Here is a 15997-nt window from a genome sequence, read left to right as displayed (position 1 = left end):
AATGCCTTCCTTACGTCATCGAAAAAACCAGGAAACAGTTTGCTGAACATATACTCTTAATCTGTATTGCTAGAGGCTAAGAGAGAACTCCTGGAGGTTCAACTTTTCGAAAGTGGATTTTGCTAGGCTCATAAGCAATGTTAAAAGTTGAATACTAATAATAGTAGTTATTAACATGAAACCTTTAACTAATGCAGTACTCAATTCTGACTGAGTATTGAGCCATCAATCAATGTTGAGATACTAAATAAGGTCTAGAAATGTTGTAAAAGAGATGTATATTTTACATTGATCAGTGACCTATCGATTTGTGCATTTTTTACATAGAAGTTAAACAAAAAGTGTGTATAGATCTTAAAAACCTGATATTACTGCCCCACACTGATACTTTCAGTTGAGAATTGAAACCAAACACACAATCAGGCCTACAATGTGTAAAAAATGTATGGTCAGTGAAATTCATTTTTAGTGTAAAACTTTTCTGTTCCATTTGTCTGATAAAATATTTAAACAAGGTGTAGAAAAATACAGAATACTTTGCGAAAAATTGTGAATCTACTTTAATACTTTCATTTGTTTCTGTGAGTGTACTGGTGTGGCGAGCTTTCACTACTAATTAGTTTATCCTCAAGACGGATGAACATACATGAATTTACATCTTATTTTACAAAAAGTATTGAACACAGAAGTCTCCAGCTTTTCCAAGACATTCTCTAACAAGTTTCCTGGAAAAACTATATATGTTTGTGATTAAACTACTTCAATATTATAATCAATAAAAACCCAAATCCCGAAAACCTAAATAACCTAATACCAACAAATATTTAAGCGTCATTAAAAAAATTCAATTTCCATTCAACAAAATCCTTTACTGCTCTATTTGAACGATTTCAGGACTGAACCTCACTACCCTGTTACCATGTTAACTTATTCCATTTTAATGTCATCTAGAATGTGCATTATAAACTTGATATTGTTAATTCTCTCAGTCGCCATTGGTTGTTGGAATATTAACAAACGACACTTGCTAGATAGTTTAAGCTACAATATGTACCTTAAACTTTATTTCAACCCATTATTCACTTCCAGTTACCACTATGTTCTTGTGTTAACCTATTAAAAAGGGAATGTTCCCGGACCCTCATACTGCCAGCTGCGGGAGTTAGTCAGCCTATCATCACTGACATTGTGAGTCATAGATATATGCCATTTTTTTTTTTTTTTTTCAAGATAATATTTAGAATATAGTAAAAAATACCTGTCTTTATTGATAGAAACATTTATAAAATAAAAATATCATAGCTAGAAATAGGCCTGCAACTCTTAACTTGACGACACTTCCTGTTCACAATTTTGCATTTTTAATAAATAACGAACAATATTTAGACACATACTATAATTTGTACTAACTAAACCAGTATTATTTGAACACTATACTGTGAGCCTGAACCTTTCTTAACAGTAGAATAGATTGTGTTCTAGCCGAGAATGTTTATATGTTAGCTGATATAAATCCTCTGTTTGGTTATAAAACCCGATCAAACAAATCATTGTAGTAATGAAAAAAAGAAAGAATGATTGTCCATATATGTTATGAAAGAATTGTAACTCTTTAAAATAACTCTTAACTGCTGCAATATACTGTCAACACTAAAATGTGAAACCATTTCAGTGCAGTGACTATCACGTGAAACACATGGTTTTAAAAATGGTGCTAGTGTCATGAATGTATATATATATGAAATGTATGTATATGTATGAATATATATATATATATATATGTATATATATATATATATGAATATATAATAATATATAGATATATTTAAAAAAATATTTTATTTATTTATTTATAAAATTTGTATTTTACCTAATTTAATTTCTACAAAGATTGAATCATAAAAAGTAGTTGCTTCACCAGGAGTAAAACCCGGATCTCTCATTTTCCATGTAAATACTTTACCACTACAGCACAGAGCCCTTCCTTTTCGAGACAACTATTTTGTATTTAAATGTTTCTATCATTTGTCATTAACTAACCAAACTAACATATGATCAGGTGAACAAATAGCTGTCAAAAAAAACTTTTAACATCCTAATCCTAATAATATTATAAATCCAAAAGTGCCTTTGTTTGTGTTTTGCTTTCATGCGTAAACTATTCAACCGGTTGTACTGAAATTTTAAATGGACACTCTTATGGTCCCTGGTATGAATACAGGCCTATTCTTCTTTTGAAAACCCCACTGGGCTACGCCTCCCTACTGGTTTTTGAAGTAGCGAAAAATCAATTGAAAGAGCATTTCAAATTTAATCAACTATTATGTGTAAACATTGTTTATCATTTTCAATTTGTTAACATTTATAGTAAATAAATTCTCTAAGGAGTAACCATTATTTTTTATGCTGTTTAAGATTACAGCTGTTACGTAAGTATTTATCTACTGTAGAATTAGTCCTAATACATAAGATGGTCAAAATTTGACTCCGAAGACTCCTTTTGAAGCAGTCTGCAAGAAGTATGCTAGATGAAAGTTTATTATTCTGTGCTTTTAAACTAATTTACTAATCTCATCTCTATACTGTAAGTTCAAAAATATGAAAAATATTTTTCAGTTTATAAAGAAACAAATGCGTAGTATCATTGTTAATGAACTTTTAACTATACATTTTTATCAAATAATAATGTATTAGATATAAAAGATAGAGTTACCATCTAATTTTTACTATAAATTTAAAGACTTATAAAACCCTTCTTAGTTCTCTTTTGACAGAAGTATGCTTCTCTAATTTGTAATATATATTTTCTTGATCGGGAATCAACTATGGAACAAAAAATACTAAGAACGAAGTAAATTACAATGGCCATAAACCAACTTTCAAATGTATTTTCTTGATCGTGGTGACAAGGCAAACTCAAAATGGCATCAAATATAATTCACTCTAACCAGCAGCGGTCATACATGTACAAAACCTACGAAATTGCGTGCGTAGCTGCAGGAAACTGCATACTAGCTGATACGGCCATGCTTTGCTGTGGCTTGGTTCTTAACCAATTGCGCAGCTGATTTGCAGCCTTTCTCGGTCTTATTCACTAAATGTTTTACATGCTAGCAGTTACTCGCAGCTTCGCCCGCAATTTCATAGGCCTTGAATAAGCACTTCTGGTTTGAGTTCATTTAACATTTGACAAAGTAAACTATACTTCCATTACCAATGTTACATACACATGACAGAGAAGCCTAGTATAACAGACTTTAAGTACATAGTAAAAGTTAAATTGTAACTTTGTCTTTTATATCAATATTATCAAGCACTGTATACTTAACATTTGCTAAAATATACAGTTAAAAATATATATTTCTAACAATTTTCTAATTTTCTTATCTAGATACTTTATAACTATGCTAAGCAGTGGTTGCAGAACATTTTGAAATAAGAAGTGAAGTTACTGCTTACTCTATGCTTTCAAGACTATAAATGTAAAACAGTCGATTACATTTAACAGGCTCTTGAAGTGATTTCAGCCCTTTAATAATCAAGATAAAACATATTCTATCTTTTGAGTTGGGCCAAACAATACAGATCTATAAACCTTTATTTAAGTCTGTTCCGTGGTTTCTGAGATTGGGTTAAACGAGCAAGATTTTTATATATAAAGATATATCGATATCTTAATCAAGATTTTCCTACTGAAATTCATGCTACAGAGATAAAGCTTTTTAAGAGTAAACAAAGCCTAAAACACAAATGTCCCCAACATTTTGATCGTTGCAATAACTATCCTCAATGAAAAGCCTTTAAATACCTTTGAACACACAACAAGGTCAGACAACCAAACATTAACCTTGAAAACTGAGTTAACAAACAAACAGCGTTACTCACTCTTGTGGGTGGGTGGAGCTGCCATCGATGCCAGGGAGGCAGGAGAAATAGGACGAGTAGGCGGTGGTGGCACACTCTCTGAGATCTGTAAAAAAACTTTTCTCTAAAAAAAGATTTATTACAACCAAAGAAATAAACTTATATGATTGATAGCATTTAATACTGCCTACTAAACTGATTCCACATTGATAATACTTGCCCAATATTACCTAGATGTAGAAAAATCTTTCAAACTCAAAGAAACAAAATTTAAAATTAGGTTTAAAAAACAAAAAAATTAGAGTTTTCTAGAATACAGCCTTATAGTTTTTATTTTTGATAATTTTCTTTACCTATTTACGTCTTTGTAATGTTAAATTGACATTTAAGTACAGTAAAGAAATAACTAAAAAGTTATATTTAAGTCTTCAAGCAATCAAAATGATTGTTGTTACTTTTCAAAAGATTATAAATTGGCTCATACACCCATATTCAATGAGTGGCAACTTCGATGTATTGGTAGAATTCATGAAAAATTATATATATATATATATATATATATATATATATATATATATATATATATATATATATATGTATATATATATATATATACATCTGAAATCTTGTATCACATTCAAGACTATTTGAATACCTGAATAAATACTGAAAAAGTTCTTTATAAAGTTGGAATCATTTGTACATAATAATAAATGATAGTGGAAATATTGAAACACAATACAAAACATAGTTATTTAAGACAATAAAGATTCTTGACCTAAAAAGTGTCTAATTACAAACTATACAAATTATTGTGTGTCAAAATTCACTATCTATCTAGCATTTAATATTCTATAATCTCATCTAACCTTTCTTACAATATTGAACTTTTAAATGTTGTATGTTACCTGATTGAGTACAGGGTTGAAGTTAAACTTGTCAATCTCTTTGCGAGGCGTAGCTGCGATAGCAGTCAATGGGGTCAGGGGGAGTGTCATTTCCTGGAAAATGAATGGTTTCATTGTTTATCCGGAAGAAATGTATCTATAACTTAAAATATAAAATACTAACAATTTTACATTAATATTCATATTTTTTTAATAGTTGTAGCAACTAGGGATTCAAAATAACATTTATAAACATTAATTAATTGTACACCACTTAAAGAACATAATGTTTTTATAATTTAGTGCCAACCTATATCAGGTTAAATTTTTATTTTTATTTGTTTATTGTAAATCTTCTAATTATCATACCAAAGTCTCATTTCACAAGACAGAATTATCACCTCTACGGAGATGTGCTATCCAACATCATATCATCGCACTGCCAAAATTTACCATCGCAAATAAGATAGGTACAATATTAAAATATAAAAATCTGTCCATAAACAATTAAGTTTGAAAAAGCATAGAAATATTAAAACAGATGAGCAGAATATTGCTAATGAAGACAAAAAGTATGTGGAATCCAGATATTCTACACAGATGTCAACTGTGATGCAAGTTGGCAGTGCACATGATGAGAGACACCTGGTTATCAACGGGTCTGGTTTAAGTATTGTCACATCAACTCCAGGGAAGTTGTAACACAAGTTAGCAGAATATCGTTGTTGAATACAATAGGTATGAGGAATGCAGATACTGGGCAATGATGTCAACTGTGATACCAACTAGCAGTGCACATGATGAGAGACACCTGGTTATCAACGGGTCTGGTTTAAGTATTGTCACATCAACTCCAGGGAAGTTGTAACACAAGTTAGCAGAATATCGTTGTTGAATACAATAGGTATGAGGAATGCAGATACTGGGCAATGATGTCAACTGTGATACTAACTAGCAGTGCACATGATGAGAGACACCTGGTTATCAACGGGTCTGGTTTAAGTATTGTCACATCAACTCCAGGGAAGTTGTAACACAAGTTAGCAGAATATCGTTGTTGAATACGATAGGTATGAGGAATGCAGATACTGGGCAATGATGTCAACTGTGATACCAACTAGCAGTGCACATGATGAGAGACACCTGGTTATCAACGGGTCTGGTTTAAGTATTGTCACATCAACTCCAGGGAAGTTGTAACACAAGTTAGCAGATTATCGTTGTTGAATACAATAGGTATGAGGAATGCAGATACTGGGCAATGATGTCAACTGTGATACCAACTAGCAGTGCACACGATGAGAGACACCTGGTTATCAACGGGTCTGGTTTAAGTATTGTCACATCAACTCCAGGGAAGTTGTAACACAAGTTAGCAGATTATCGTTGTTGAATACAATAGGTATGAGGAATGCAGATACTGGGCAATGATGTCAACTGTGATACCAACTAGCAGTGCACATGATGAGAGACACCTGGTTATCAACGGGTCTGGTTTAAGTATTGTCACATCAACTCCAGGGAAGTTGTAACACAAGTTAGCAGAATATCGTTGTTGAATACGATAGGTATGAGGAATGCAGATACTGGGCAATGATGTCAACTGTGATGCCAATTAGCAGCGCACATGGTGAGAGACACCTGGTTATCAACGGCTCTGGCTTAAGTATTGTCACATCAACTCGGGGGAAGTTGTAACACAAGTAAGCAGAATATGGTTGTTGAATACGATAGGTATGAGGAATGCAGATACTCGACAATGATGTCAACCGTGATGCCAATTAGCAGTGCACATGATGAGAGACACCTGGTTATCAACGGATCTAGCTTAAGTATTGTCACATCAACTCCAGGGAAGTTGTAACACAAGTTAGCAGAATATCGTTGTTGAATACGATAGGTATGAGGAATGCAGATACTGGGCAATGATGTCAACTGTGATACAAACTAGCAGTGCACATGATGAGAGACACCTGGTTATCAACGGCTCTGGCTTAAGTATTGTCACATCAACTCGGGGGAAGTTGTAACACAAGTAAGCAGAATATGGTTGTTGAATACGATAGGTATGAGGAATGCAGATAATCGACAATGATGTCAACTGTGATGCCAATTAGCAGCGCACATGGTGAGAGACACCTAGTTATCAACGGCTCTGGCTTAAGTATTGTAACATCAACTCGGGGGAAGTTGTAACACAAGTAAGCAGAATATGGTTGTTGAATACGATAGGTATGAGGAATGCAGATAATCGACAATGATGTCAACTGTGATGCCAATTAGCAGCGCACATGGTGAGAGACACCTGGTTATCAACGGGTCTGGTTTAAGTATTGTCACATCAACTCCAGGGAAGTTGTAACACAAGTTAGCAGAATATCGTTGTTGAATACAATAGGTATGAGGAATGCAGATACTGGGCAATGATGTCAACTGTGATACCAACTAGCAGTGCACATGATGAGAGACACCTGGTTATCAACGGCTCTGGCTTAAGTATTGTCACATCAACTCGGGGGAAGTTGTAACACAAGTAAGCAGAATATGGTTGTTGAATACGATAGGTATGAGGAATGCAGATACTCGACAATGATGTCAACCGTGATGCCAATTAGCAGCGCACATGGTGGGAGACACCTGGTTATCAACAGCTCTGGTTTAACTATTGGCACATCAACTCCAGGGAAATGGTAACACAAGTAAGCAGAATATTTTTGTTGATGACGCTAGGTATCAGGAAAGCAGATACTCAACTGTGAAGCCGGTTGGCAGTGCATATGAAGAGAAGCACTTGGTTATCAACAGCTCTGGCTTAGCTATTGTCACATCAAATCCAGGGAAGTTGTAACACAAGTAAGCAGAATATTGTTGTTAAATACGATAGGTATGAGGAATGCAGATACTCGACACAGGTGTCAACTGTGATGCCAGTTGGCAGTGCACATGGTGAGAGACATCTGGGTATCAACAGCTCTGGCTTAACTATTGTCACGTTAAAATATCTTGTGAAATAGCCGGAGACAATTGCTGAGACAATTCCTAAGAAATAACCATATGAGTTTGATAAAAAAGGAATTTATACCAGTCAGCTATGAATGTTTTTGCAACTCTTGTATACTCTATAAAAATGTGATAACCATGCTTTATATAAACCTATTACCATTTTCCTTTTCTCAAAAAAATTCTTAAAGACATTACCAAAAAGTTTTAATAACTTTTTTGGCTGAAGCCATAGAAGAGTCTTCATGTACTCTCTACTCTTACAATTTATTGTTTGGATTGTTCTTTAGGTTTTAGATGGACAGTATTTCCATGTTTCATTAAATGACGGTATAAGTCCTAATACTAATAAGAAGATTAATCCCTTGGAAAATAATAAAATTTATGGAATGTTTCATAACCTTAGAGGAGGTTTTACTAGCTTCAAGTAAAGTCAATCACTTGTAGAGTTTCTACAAACAGTATTTTAAATGGATAAAAGGGCAATCGAAAGAAGTTGAAAATCTACTAATGTAAGTTTAATACAGCACTCTATCTATCTAGCTAGTAGCAGAATCAAAACTGTCTGCATTCTCATTCATCTTTTGAAATTACAAATACAATGTTAATACAGTTATGAGCCACTCTGCAGTCACTAAAATTATGGTTCAGTTTGAAGTGTCAAATATGGTATGAGAATACTAGAAGGACTCTTACAAGCGGATTTCCAAATGTTTTATGTTGTATTGAGGTAAAGAAGAGTTAGCAGTTTTATCCTTGGTTAATCTTGATTTAAAATACAGGTCAGTGATTTTGTTTTGCTTCTTGTAAATGTTTTGAGGATTATGTCAAGAGATAATATTCAAACCTAGTCAATCGATAATTTGTTTTTGTTATGTTAATGACTTAATGGTCCATGAAAATACAAAAATATCTTAAAAGAATTTTACATTAGAAAGGGATTGATTGATAGTAATTTGGTTTCAATCTAGACATATTACGTGTTTTCCTATACAATTATTACTGCTATTATTTTCTAGACAGAAAATTAAATGAGACGCAGGTTGTTACTTAACCTCTTCAACATTTTATCTTTTATTTTATGAGGTGTCTCTTTCAGAGAACTGAGTGAATAAGTTCAACAGAATCATAGAAAGAGTAGAAGGGGACAAACAGGCACTATTAAATATCAATAATATCATAAAAGTTCCCTTTGGAATTTCTACACAGCCTTCAGTAGTTCTTTTTTTTTTTTTTTTTTTTTTTTTTTTTTTTTTTTGCTTGGTAATGTAACCTGAAATTGAGTATTTGAGCAGTTGCACAGAATGACAAAGAAACCGTTGTAGACTTCAAATAAAGAATGTTATAGATCTAATCCAAACATTTCAGCCAGTCGTCATTTCTCTTTACAGCAATTCTCTGTTTTGAGTATTAAGACAAATTAAATGAAAGTATAACTTGGAAGAACTAAAGTATTAAAATACTATGTTGGAGTAATTGTATGAGTGTTACGGGACCCGATGAAAATCTTAAATAGTTACACATTGAGACTCATGACTCTTGGAATTACAAGCCACATTCATTTTATCCATTAGAAATACTACGTTCGTGAAATTCAAAGTGTATAAGTGTTACAGAATCCGATGATAATTTTAACATCATGATTACACACTGGGAACCATGGAATTAAAAATCAGGTTCAATTTATCCATTAGAAATACTACAGTGGTGCAATTAAACGTGCATGAATTATTCAGAACCTGATAATAATCTTAACGTCATGGTTACACATTGGGACTCATGGAATTAAAAATCAGGTTCAGTTTAACAAGATAGGACTGCCTTCGAACAAAAATGGAGTTTGCAAATTTCTAAATTAAATTAAGGTTCACAAGCAGTTAAGAACAAACCTTAAGTATTTTCTCCACTTCTACTGCACTTCCACCTCCAATGCTTCCTCCGGGGGCTCTGGCCAGACTCTGACCCTGATGACACAGTAAGGATTATATTCAAAAGTACACCTTTTTTCTATAAAAACATAAAATAATAAAACAATTTTATTGTGATAAAAAATTGAACTAAAACTCTTATTTTATGATAAGATCTCTATAGATTTACTATATCCGGTGATCCATATGCGCTTTTTTCACATGAAAATCTACAATCATAATATTTTATATACGAGGTATGTTCCAAAAGTAAGCCCAATGATCTCATATTTACATATATGCTGTACTTACTTGAAACTATAAGTTATATCCTTCGGAGTTACTCCCTTACCCTTGGATACAGCAATGCGATGCAATGTGACACAACGCAAAATATCTAATACAGTGAACATATGGAACAGAAGTCCAGAAGTCACTTCAACATTCTCTCGGCTCTCTTTAAAAGCTCTTTGCGTCTTAAAAATCATTGTTCATGATATATTAGTCTATCAATAAGCTTCGGTCAAAGAAGCAAATGCTTCTGTACGAGATTTGTAGAGTATCACACACTTTGATCTTGTATTATTGTTTAACATTTTTCCACTTCACGAATTTAACAAGGTTATAAAGCACGATTGAATATAAACAATTATAGTAGTGCAGAACTAATTCAACTAATCCAGTGCAAATAAATTTGTAAAAGCAGCCACATTCACTGCCTACACATTGATAGATATTACAGAGATGCTACGAGGGGTATCCAAAAAGTAAGTTTCCATTAATTATGAAAAAGTTAAAAAGACTCAAAAAATAACTGACACATTTATTCAACTTTTTACATCATACCTTATTTTTCTACATAGTTACCATCCCTTTCTAAGCACTCTTGGTATCTAGGAAGTAGTTTTTTTATTCCAGCATCACAAAATTCACCCGCCAAATTTTTAAGCCAAGTATCCACCTCATTTTGAAGGTCATCGCTGTTGGCAAATCGCCGACCGCCAAGGTGTCTTTTCAGCTCCGGAAACAGATGAAAATCGCTAGGCGCAAGATCTGGTGAGTACGGAGGATGACCAAAAACATCCCACTTAAATTTCCTCAAAAGTTCTATTGTTGCACGAGCAGTGTGTGGTCGGGCGTTATCTTGAATAAGCAGAACCGTGCGCGACAAAAGTCCGCGCCGTTTATTCTGTATTGCCCGCCGAAGTCTGGTGAGAACTTCACAATACCTTTCTGAATTTATGGTTTCGCCACGAGGAAGATAGTCAAACCATAACACTCCACGCAGTCCCAAAAAACTGTAGCCATTACCTTTCCTGCCGACTCAAAAACTTTGGCTTTTTGAGGAGCTGCCTCTCCTTTTTTTTGCCACACCATACTCTGGCGTTTGGTCTCTGGAGTTGAGTGGTGAATCCATGTTTCATCACCAGTGACTATTCTACTGAAAAGGTTCATCTTCATCGTCAAACAATCGCAAGAAAGACTGGGCAGCAGCCATTCGTTGTTGTTTATGGGCATTGCTCAATAAGCGAGGCACCCATCTTGCACACACTTTTGCAAGCTGAAGATCTTCTGTCATGATATTGTACACAGATGACCGGCTAACTTCAACACTTGACGGCAGTTTATCCATAATTTCATCGAGAGTCACTCGCTTATCATTGTCAATAACTGCTCGTACAGCATTAATGACGTCAGGTTGCCGAGAATTGGCTGGTCGGCCACTACGCTCATCGTCATGAACATTTTCTCTTCCTTCCAAAAACATTGCACGCCAACGACGGACCATCTGAACGGACATAACATGTTCACCATACACTTGACACAACTGACGATGAATTTCAACGGCAGTTTCGTTTTTGGCGGTCAAGAAACGAATAACACTACGGACTTCGCAACTGGCAGCAGAACGCAGTGGAGTCTCCATGATGTTTGGGCAGCAACTGACTGAGAAGCGTGACAATGGGCCAGTGACCGGCGCACCTGTTGCCAACCGAACCGCGCTACATATCCCCGCCCACAGCTGCACGCTGAGTTACGTACGCGTCTTTTTACAGAACAGGGAAACTTACTTTTTGGATACCCCTCGTATATAACCATTACACTTACTTTTGAAACAGAACTCATACATAATATTTTTTTAAGCCATGTAATCTCTTACATCTTTTTGGTAATTAAAAAACATAAACTCACAGAGTTGTCGACATTGAGGCGTGGTAGCGGGCGAGGGGGGTGCTGGTGGATGGTGCGGAAGGGGTTGCTGGCAGGCGGTCCCTTGCTCGGCACAAGACCGTTAGTACGGTGGTCTCCACTGCCACCTCCGGTGGACCCATGCTTCACGGGTTGTCCCGGATAGAATCCTCGTCCTCCATATGCAGGTTTACCATCTGCCGGTTTCACAAATCCACCCCTGCAAACAGATCATTGATTGGTAAATTATTTTAAAATATTCAAAATGTTTTATATAAAACACCAACAAATTTATAATTATAATCATTACAATATTGTTTTGTGCATAAGGATTATTAGTGGAGACTACATGACCGGAATTACTCAAATCATACACTATCAACTATAGTATACTATTTGTGACATTTTTTTATACTTTGTCTTTAGGTATGTTGAACAACAGGCTACCACAAGTGTCAGTGTCAAGAGATGACTGCTGAAGGTTAGCAGGCTACACAAGGCAGACAAGTCCACGATTCTACACTCACTGATCTAGCACACCATGTACAACAATGTTCCGTTCACTGCATCAACTAACAAGATATATTTTAGAAGTCATAATACTTTATATAAACTACCTTACTAGATAAAAAATATTTGAGACCATTAAATTTCATTTATATTATTTTTAATAATCATCGAACAATACACACATAACCAACATTGGTATGTTCTTATTCTTTGTAAAAGATACATGTGCAACAGATATTAAAAATTATTACGAGGTATGTTTTTAGATTTTAATTTGGTAATTGTAACACAAAAAATTAATTAATTAATTTGTTACCCATCAGTTGAGTTCATATACACATATTTAAATAAGAATTATATTTTTTATCCAATACATTAAGAAATGTAGTTATAACCAATAACTACATGAACTGTACAACATGTGACCTTGCCATGGGCCTGTGCTCCGAGGTCAAGTCATGCAGGTCAAGTCATGCAAGTCTCAGTCCGTCTGTTTTGCTCAAGTGACTTCCAACATGCAACTATCACTCATTCTCATTGTTTTTTTAGAGTCACTGATGAACAAGTCCACAATTCTTTCAAGGTTTTATAGCAGTTTGGCTTTTCTATTTATGTCAAGATTAATTTCATTCTATTTTAATAACTGTTATATTTTCTGCATTAGTGAAATAGATACCGTATAAATAATTAGTAAAATTCAAAGACATTCTTAAGCTTACATGGTCAAAACTAATACTGAAGTTTTACAGTTCTCGCCATACTGAAACAATGCTTAAAGCAATTAAAATTTAAATATTACAGCCTTACTGTGAAAACAACCTTTACAGTCCACGGATGTTAAACCTAAACTGTAAATAATACACTTTTACCTTTATAGCGAATATTTTTCCTCTATCATGACATTTCATGTGCCTAATTTATCACTCACTCATATAAATATTTAAATGTTTGTTTCTTCAATCTAGATTTGAACCAATACTATGTGGAATTTCAAAGACTCCATGCATACCGAGTGGAATCATGTCATTTACTGGTTTCAGAATATTTACATTCTTTCACATTATTAGGCGCCCAAGTGGTCGTCAGTATAATGAATAAGTTGACATGGTCATCAGTTTTAGTAGTTTAGATTTCATGAACACACGTAGTGATCACTCACCTTTGAGCATTTGTGTGATTGTGATGGTGGTTTGAGTGTTGTTGACTGTGACCTGCAGTCTTGGGCTTCTTGAACTCCTGTGGGGAAGGTGTAGGGGCTGGAGCAGGGGCAGGTTGGTGGAGGCGAGGGCTTGGTGGCATGACAGGGGCAGGACTGGGGGGTGGTACACCGTCGTAACCCAGTAGTCTTCCTGGCTCTTCCAGCAAGTGCTTCACACTCTCGTACTCTCCCAGTGTCCCCCTCACCTGCTGGCTCACCTTGTCGTTGTGGCTGGGGTTTACCTGGACAGACAATGCACAATTCAGTATTTCGTATCACTAATCTAGACAACAGTAGCATATTCAAGATGATTTCAAATCAAGGATCAGTAAAGCATGAAACACGACCTAGTGACCCATAACAAGATATAACTACCTCCTCACTTATGAAAGAATATGACTTACAATGTTGGTTACTTTTGAGAAAATCAGACTGGATTCAAAAAGAACAATAGTAACACTCTAAAAGGTCCTGCTACGTATAATTTCTCTTGATCCTACGGTCAATGTAACCAGACCCTAGCATGTATAATGGTCAACTTTCATATTCATTCATTTATTTACAGAAAATATATATATATATATATATATATATATATATATATATATATATATATATATAACTCAAGCAAACTCTATTTCAATAATGTGACATTATAATACAACAGTAGCAACAGGCCAACTTTATGTAGACAGTTCAAGTAAGATTACTCAGGTTATGTAACATTAGCTGATAATGGTAAGATAGTACAAGGGTCTTCCAATGAACAAAAAGTCATCATTCCAATCAGTGCATATTCATTTACAATTGAATACTTTATCCTCATCAAAAAAGGTTTTCAAATAATAGTTTCATACAAATGTTACTTAATCACTGGATGATAAGATACTGCATCACCAAAAATTGTAAACAGTGAACTCTGATGGTGGTTTGTGCCAATGAGTCATTGGCCAGTTTCAATGGAAATGTCAAGTCTTTGTGCCACAATGGGGCTAAACAAGGGCCAATTCATTACAATCCCAGGGTTCCACATTTCTTCAATATCCACAAACCTGTTACATTTCATAACTACATCTGATTTTAATATGTACTAAGCCTTCACTGTTCCTGGTATAAAGTTTGTTTTTGACAACTGAAGGTTTCTTAAGAAATTTTTCATCATTACAGTAATATGTTGATTAGTTATCCACCTCACTAAGATGTCAGATTGCAGATCTTGAATAGTATCAAAAGTTTTTTGGATCACTGAACTCTGGCAAATGTTGGAAAAATATCCTGCTTCCTAGTTTGTTATACGTTTACTGTCATGTTTTCTGAATAAGAAGGAAAATACTGTTTCTCAAAATGATACATACACTCTTTTAAGTGTCAATTCTGGTTTAAACTTAATTGTTTGGACAGATAACATGAAACTTCCGATTACCAAATCTCCCATTCATACAAACAAAGTACTCATAATTTGATATTGTTTTGTCTGGAAACTATCTTTCATTATACTGATTTAAGTTCATTTCTAAATATTTCAAAAACTTATTTATAAAATAAATCTTGCACCAGTATCTGTTGCTATTTTTAAGCATAACACAAGATAATAGTAGTAGTACACCCACACCACTGTAGTATAACAGAATTTGCTAAAGATTGCAGTAGTGTTTCAAACTTGTAGCTCATTTCATCCTCGAGATGTCCAAACATCAGATATACCAATAAATATCATACATCAAAGAAATGTTTACATCCCCCGGTAGACAAAAGGGAAATTGGGTCACCCTACTTAGCAATAAGTTTCAATGACGCTCAGCCAAATTCCATGGTCTAAGAAGAAATGAACTTTTAATACAAAATTTAAAGTATACAGACGATCTTTCTTGAGATATCTTCCAACATGATACATTCACATTCTTTTCCATTGAGTAAAGTTTTATAGCAGTGTTAAATTAATAATGTTCCTGTGAGGTAGGGGAGAACTACACACCAGGAGTGCTGAAATCAAATTGTGTCCAGATTTTTAATATTGACTTTCCACTCTACTTTTTCTTTCCTTTTACTGTATGAATAAGGCACACGTTTTTATATTTCACATGTTAAAGTCTCATATGATTGTACTCAGTTTGTTTACAAATTTATTTATTCTGCTACTTTCTCATTAAGCCATCCATCATGGTTACACAAAAGGCCAACGTAAAAATATTTGCTAACACTCAGTTAAGTCCCGTGGAGCCAAATGTACCATCATCAAACTCAGTGTTGCTAAGATATAAATGAAGCATCACACTCAGTTAAGTCCCGTGGAGCCAAATGTACCATCATCAAACTCAGTGTTGCTACTTAAGATATAAATGAAGCATCATGGAAAATTTCACGTCTATAGCTTAGTTCATTTTCAAGATATCGTGGGAACACACAAGACGGAAATTAAATTATTCCAGTCCCACAAGTGA

At 34.4% G+C, this 15997-nt stretch overlaps 1 protein-coding gene across 7 annotated transcripts in view; it reads right to left on the bottom strand.

Annotated features, from left to right (window-relative positions):
• The window catches only part of LOC124357445 (AF4/FMR2 family member lilli), a 278880-nt gene that overhangs the window by 34568 nt on the left and 228315 nt on the right, over nt 1–15997 (bottom strand). For all 7 annotated transcript variants that reach the window (XM_046809262.1, XM_046809263.1, XM_046809264.1 and 4 more), the window contains exons 3-7: nt 13518–13798; nt 11852–12068; nt 9641–9715; nt 4773–4865; nt 3886–3970 (exon numbers count right to left, since the gene is read on the bottom strand). In XM_046809262.1, the coding sequence (XP_046665218.1) occupies nt 3886–3970; nt 4773–4865; nt 9641–9715; nt 11852–12068; nt 13518–13798 (751 nt within the window). The remainder of the gene's footprint in view (nt 1–3885; nt 3971–4772; nt 4866–9640; nt 9716–11851; nt 12069–13517; nt 13799–15997) is intronic.

The sequence above is a fragment of the Homalodisca vitripennis genome, chromosome 3, assembly GCF_021130785.1.
Source record: "Homalodisca vitripennis isolate AUS2020 chromosome 3, UT_GWSS_2.1, whole genome shotgun sequence".
In the NCBI taxonomy this organism is placed as follows: Eukaryota; Metazoa; Arthropoda; class Insecta; order Hemiptera; family Cicadellidae; genus Homalodisca; species Homalodisca vitripennis.
The sequence above is the reverse complement of the archived record's forward strand: the minus strand, read 5'-3'. Positions and strand labels throughout refer to the sequence as shown.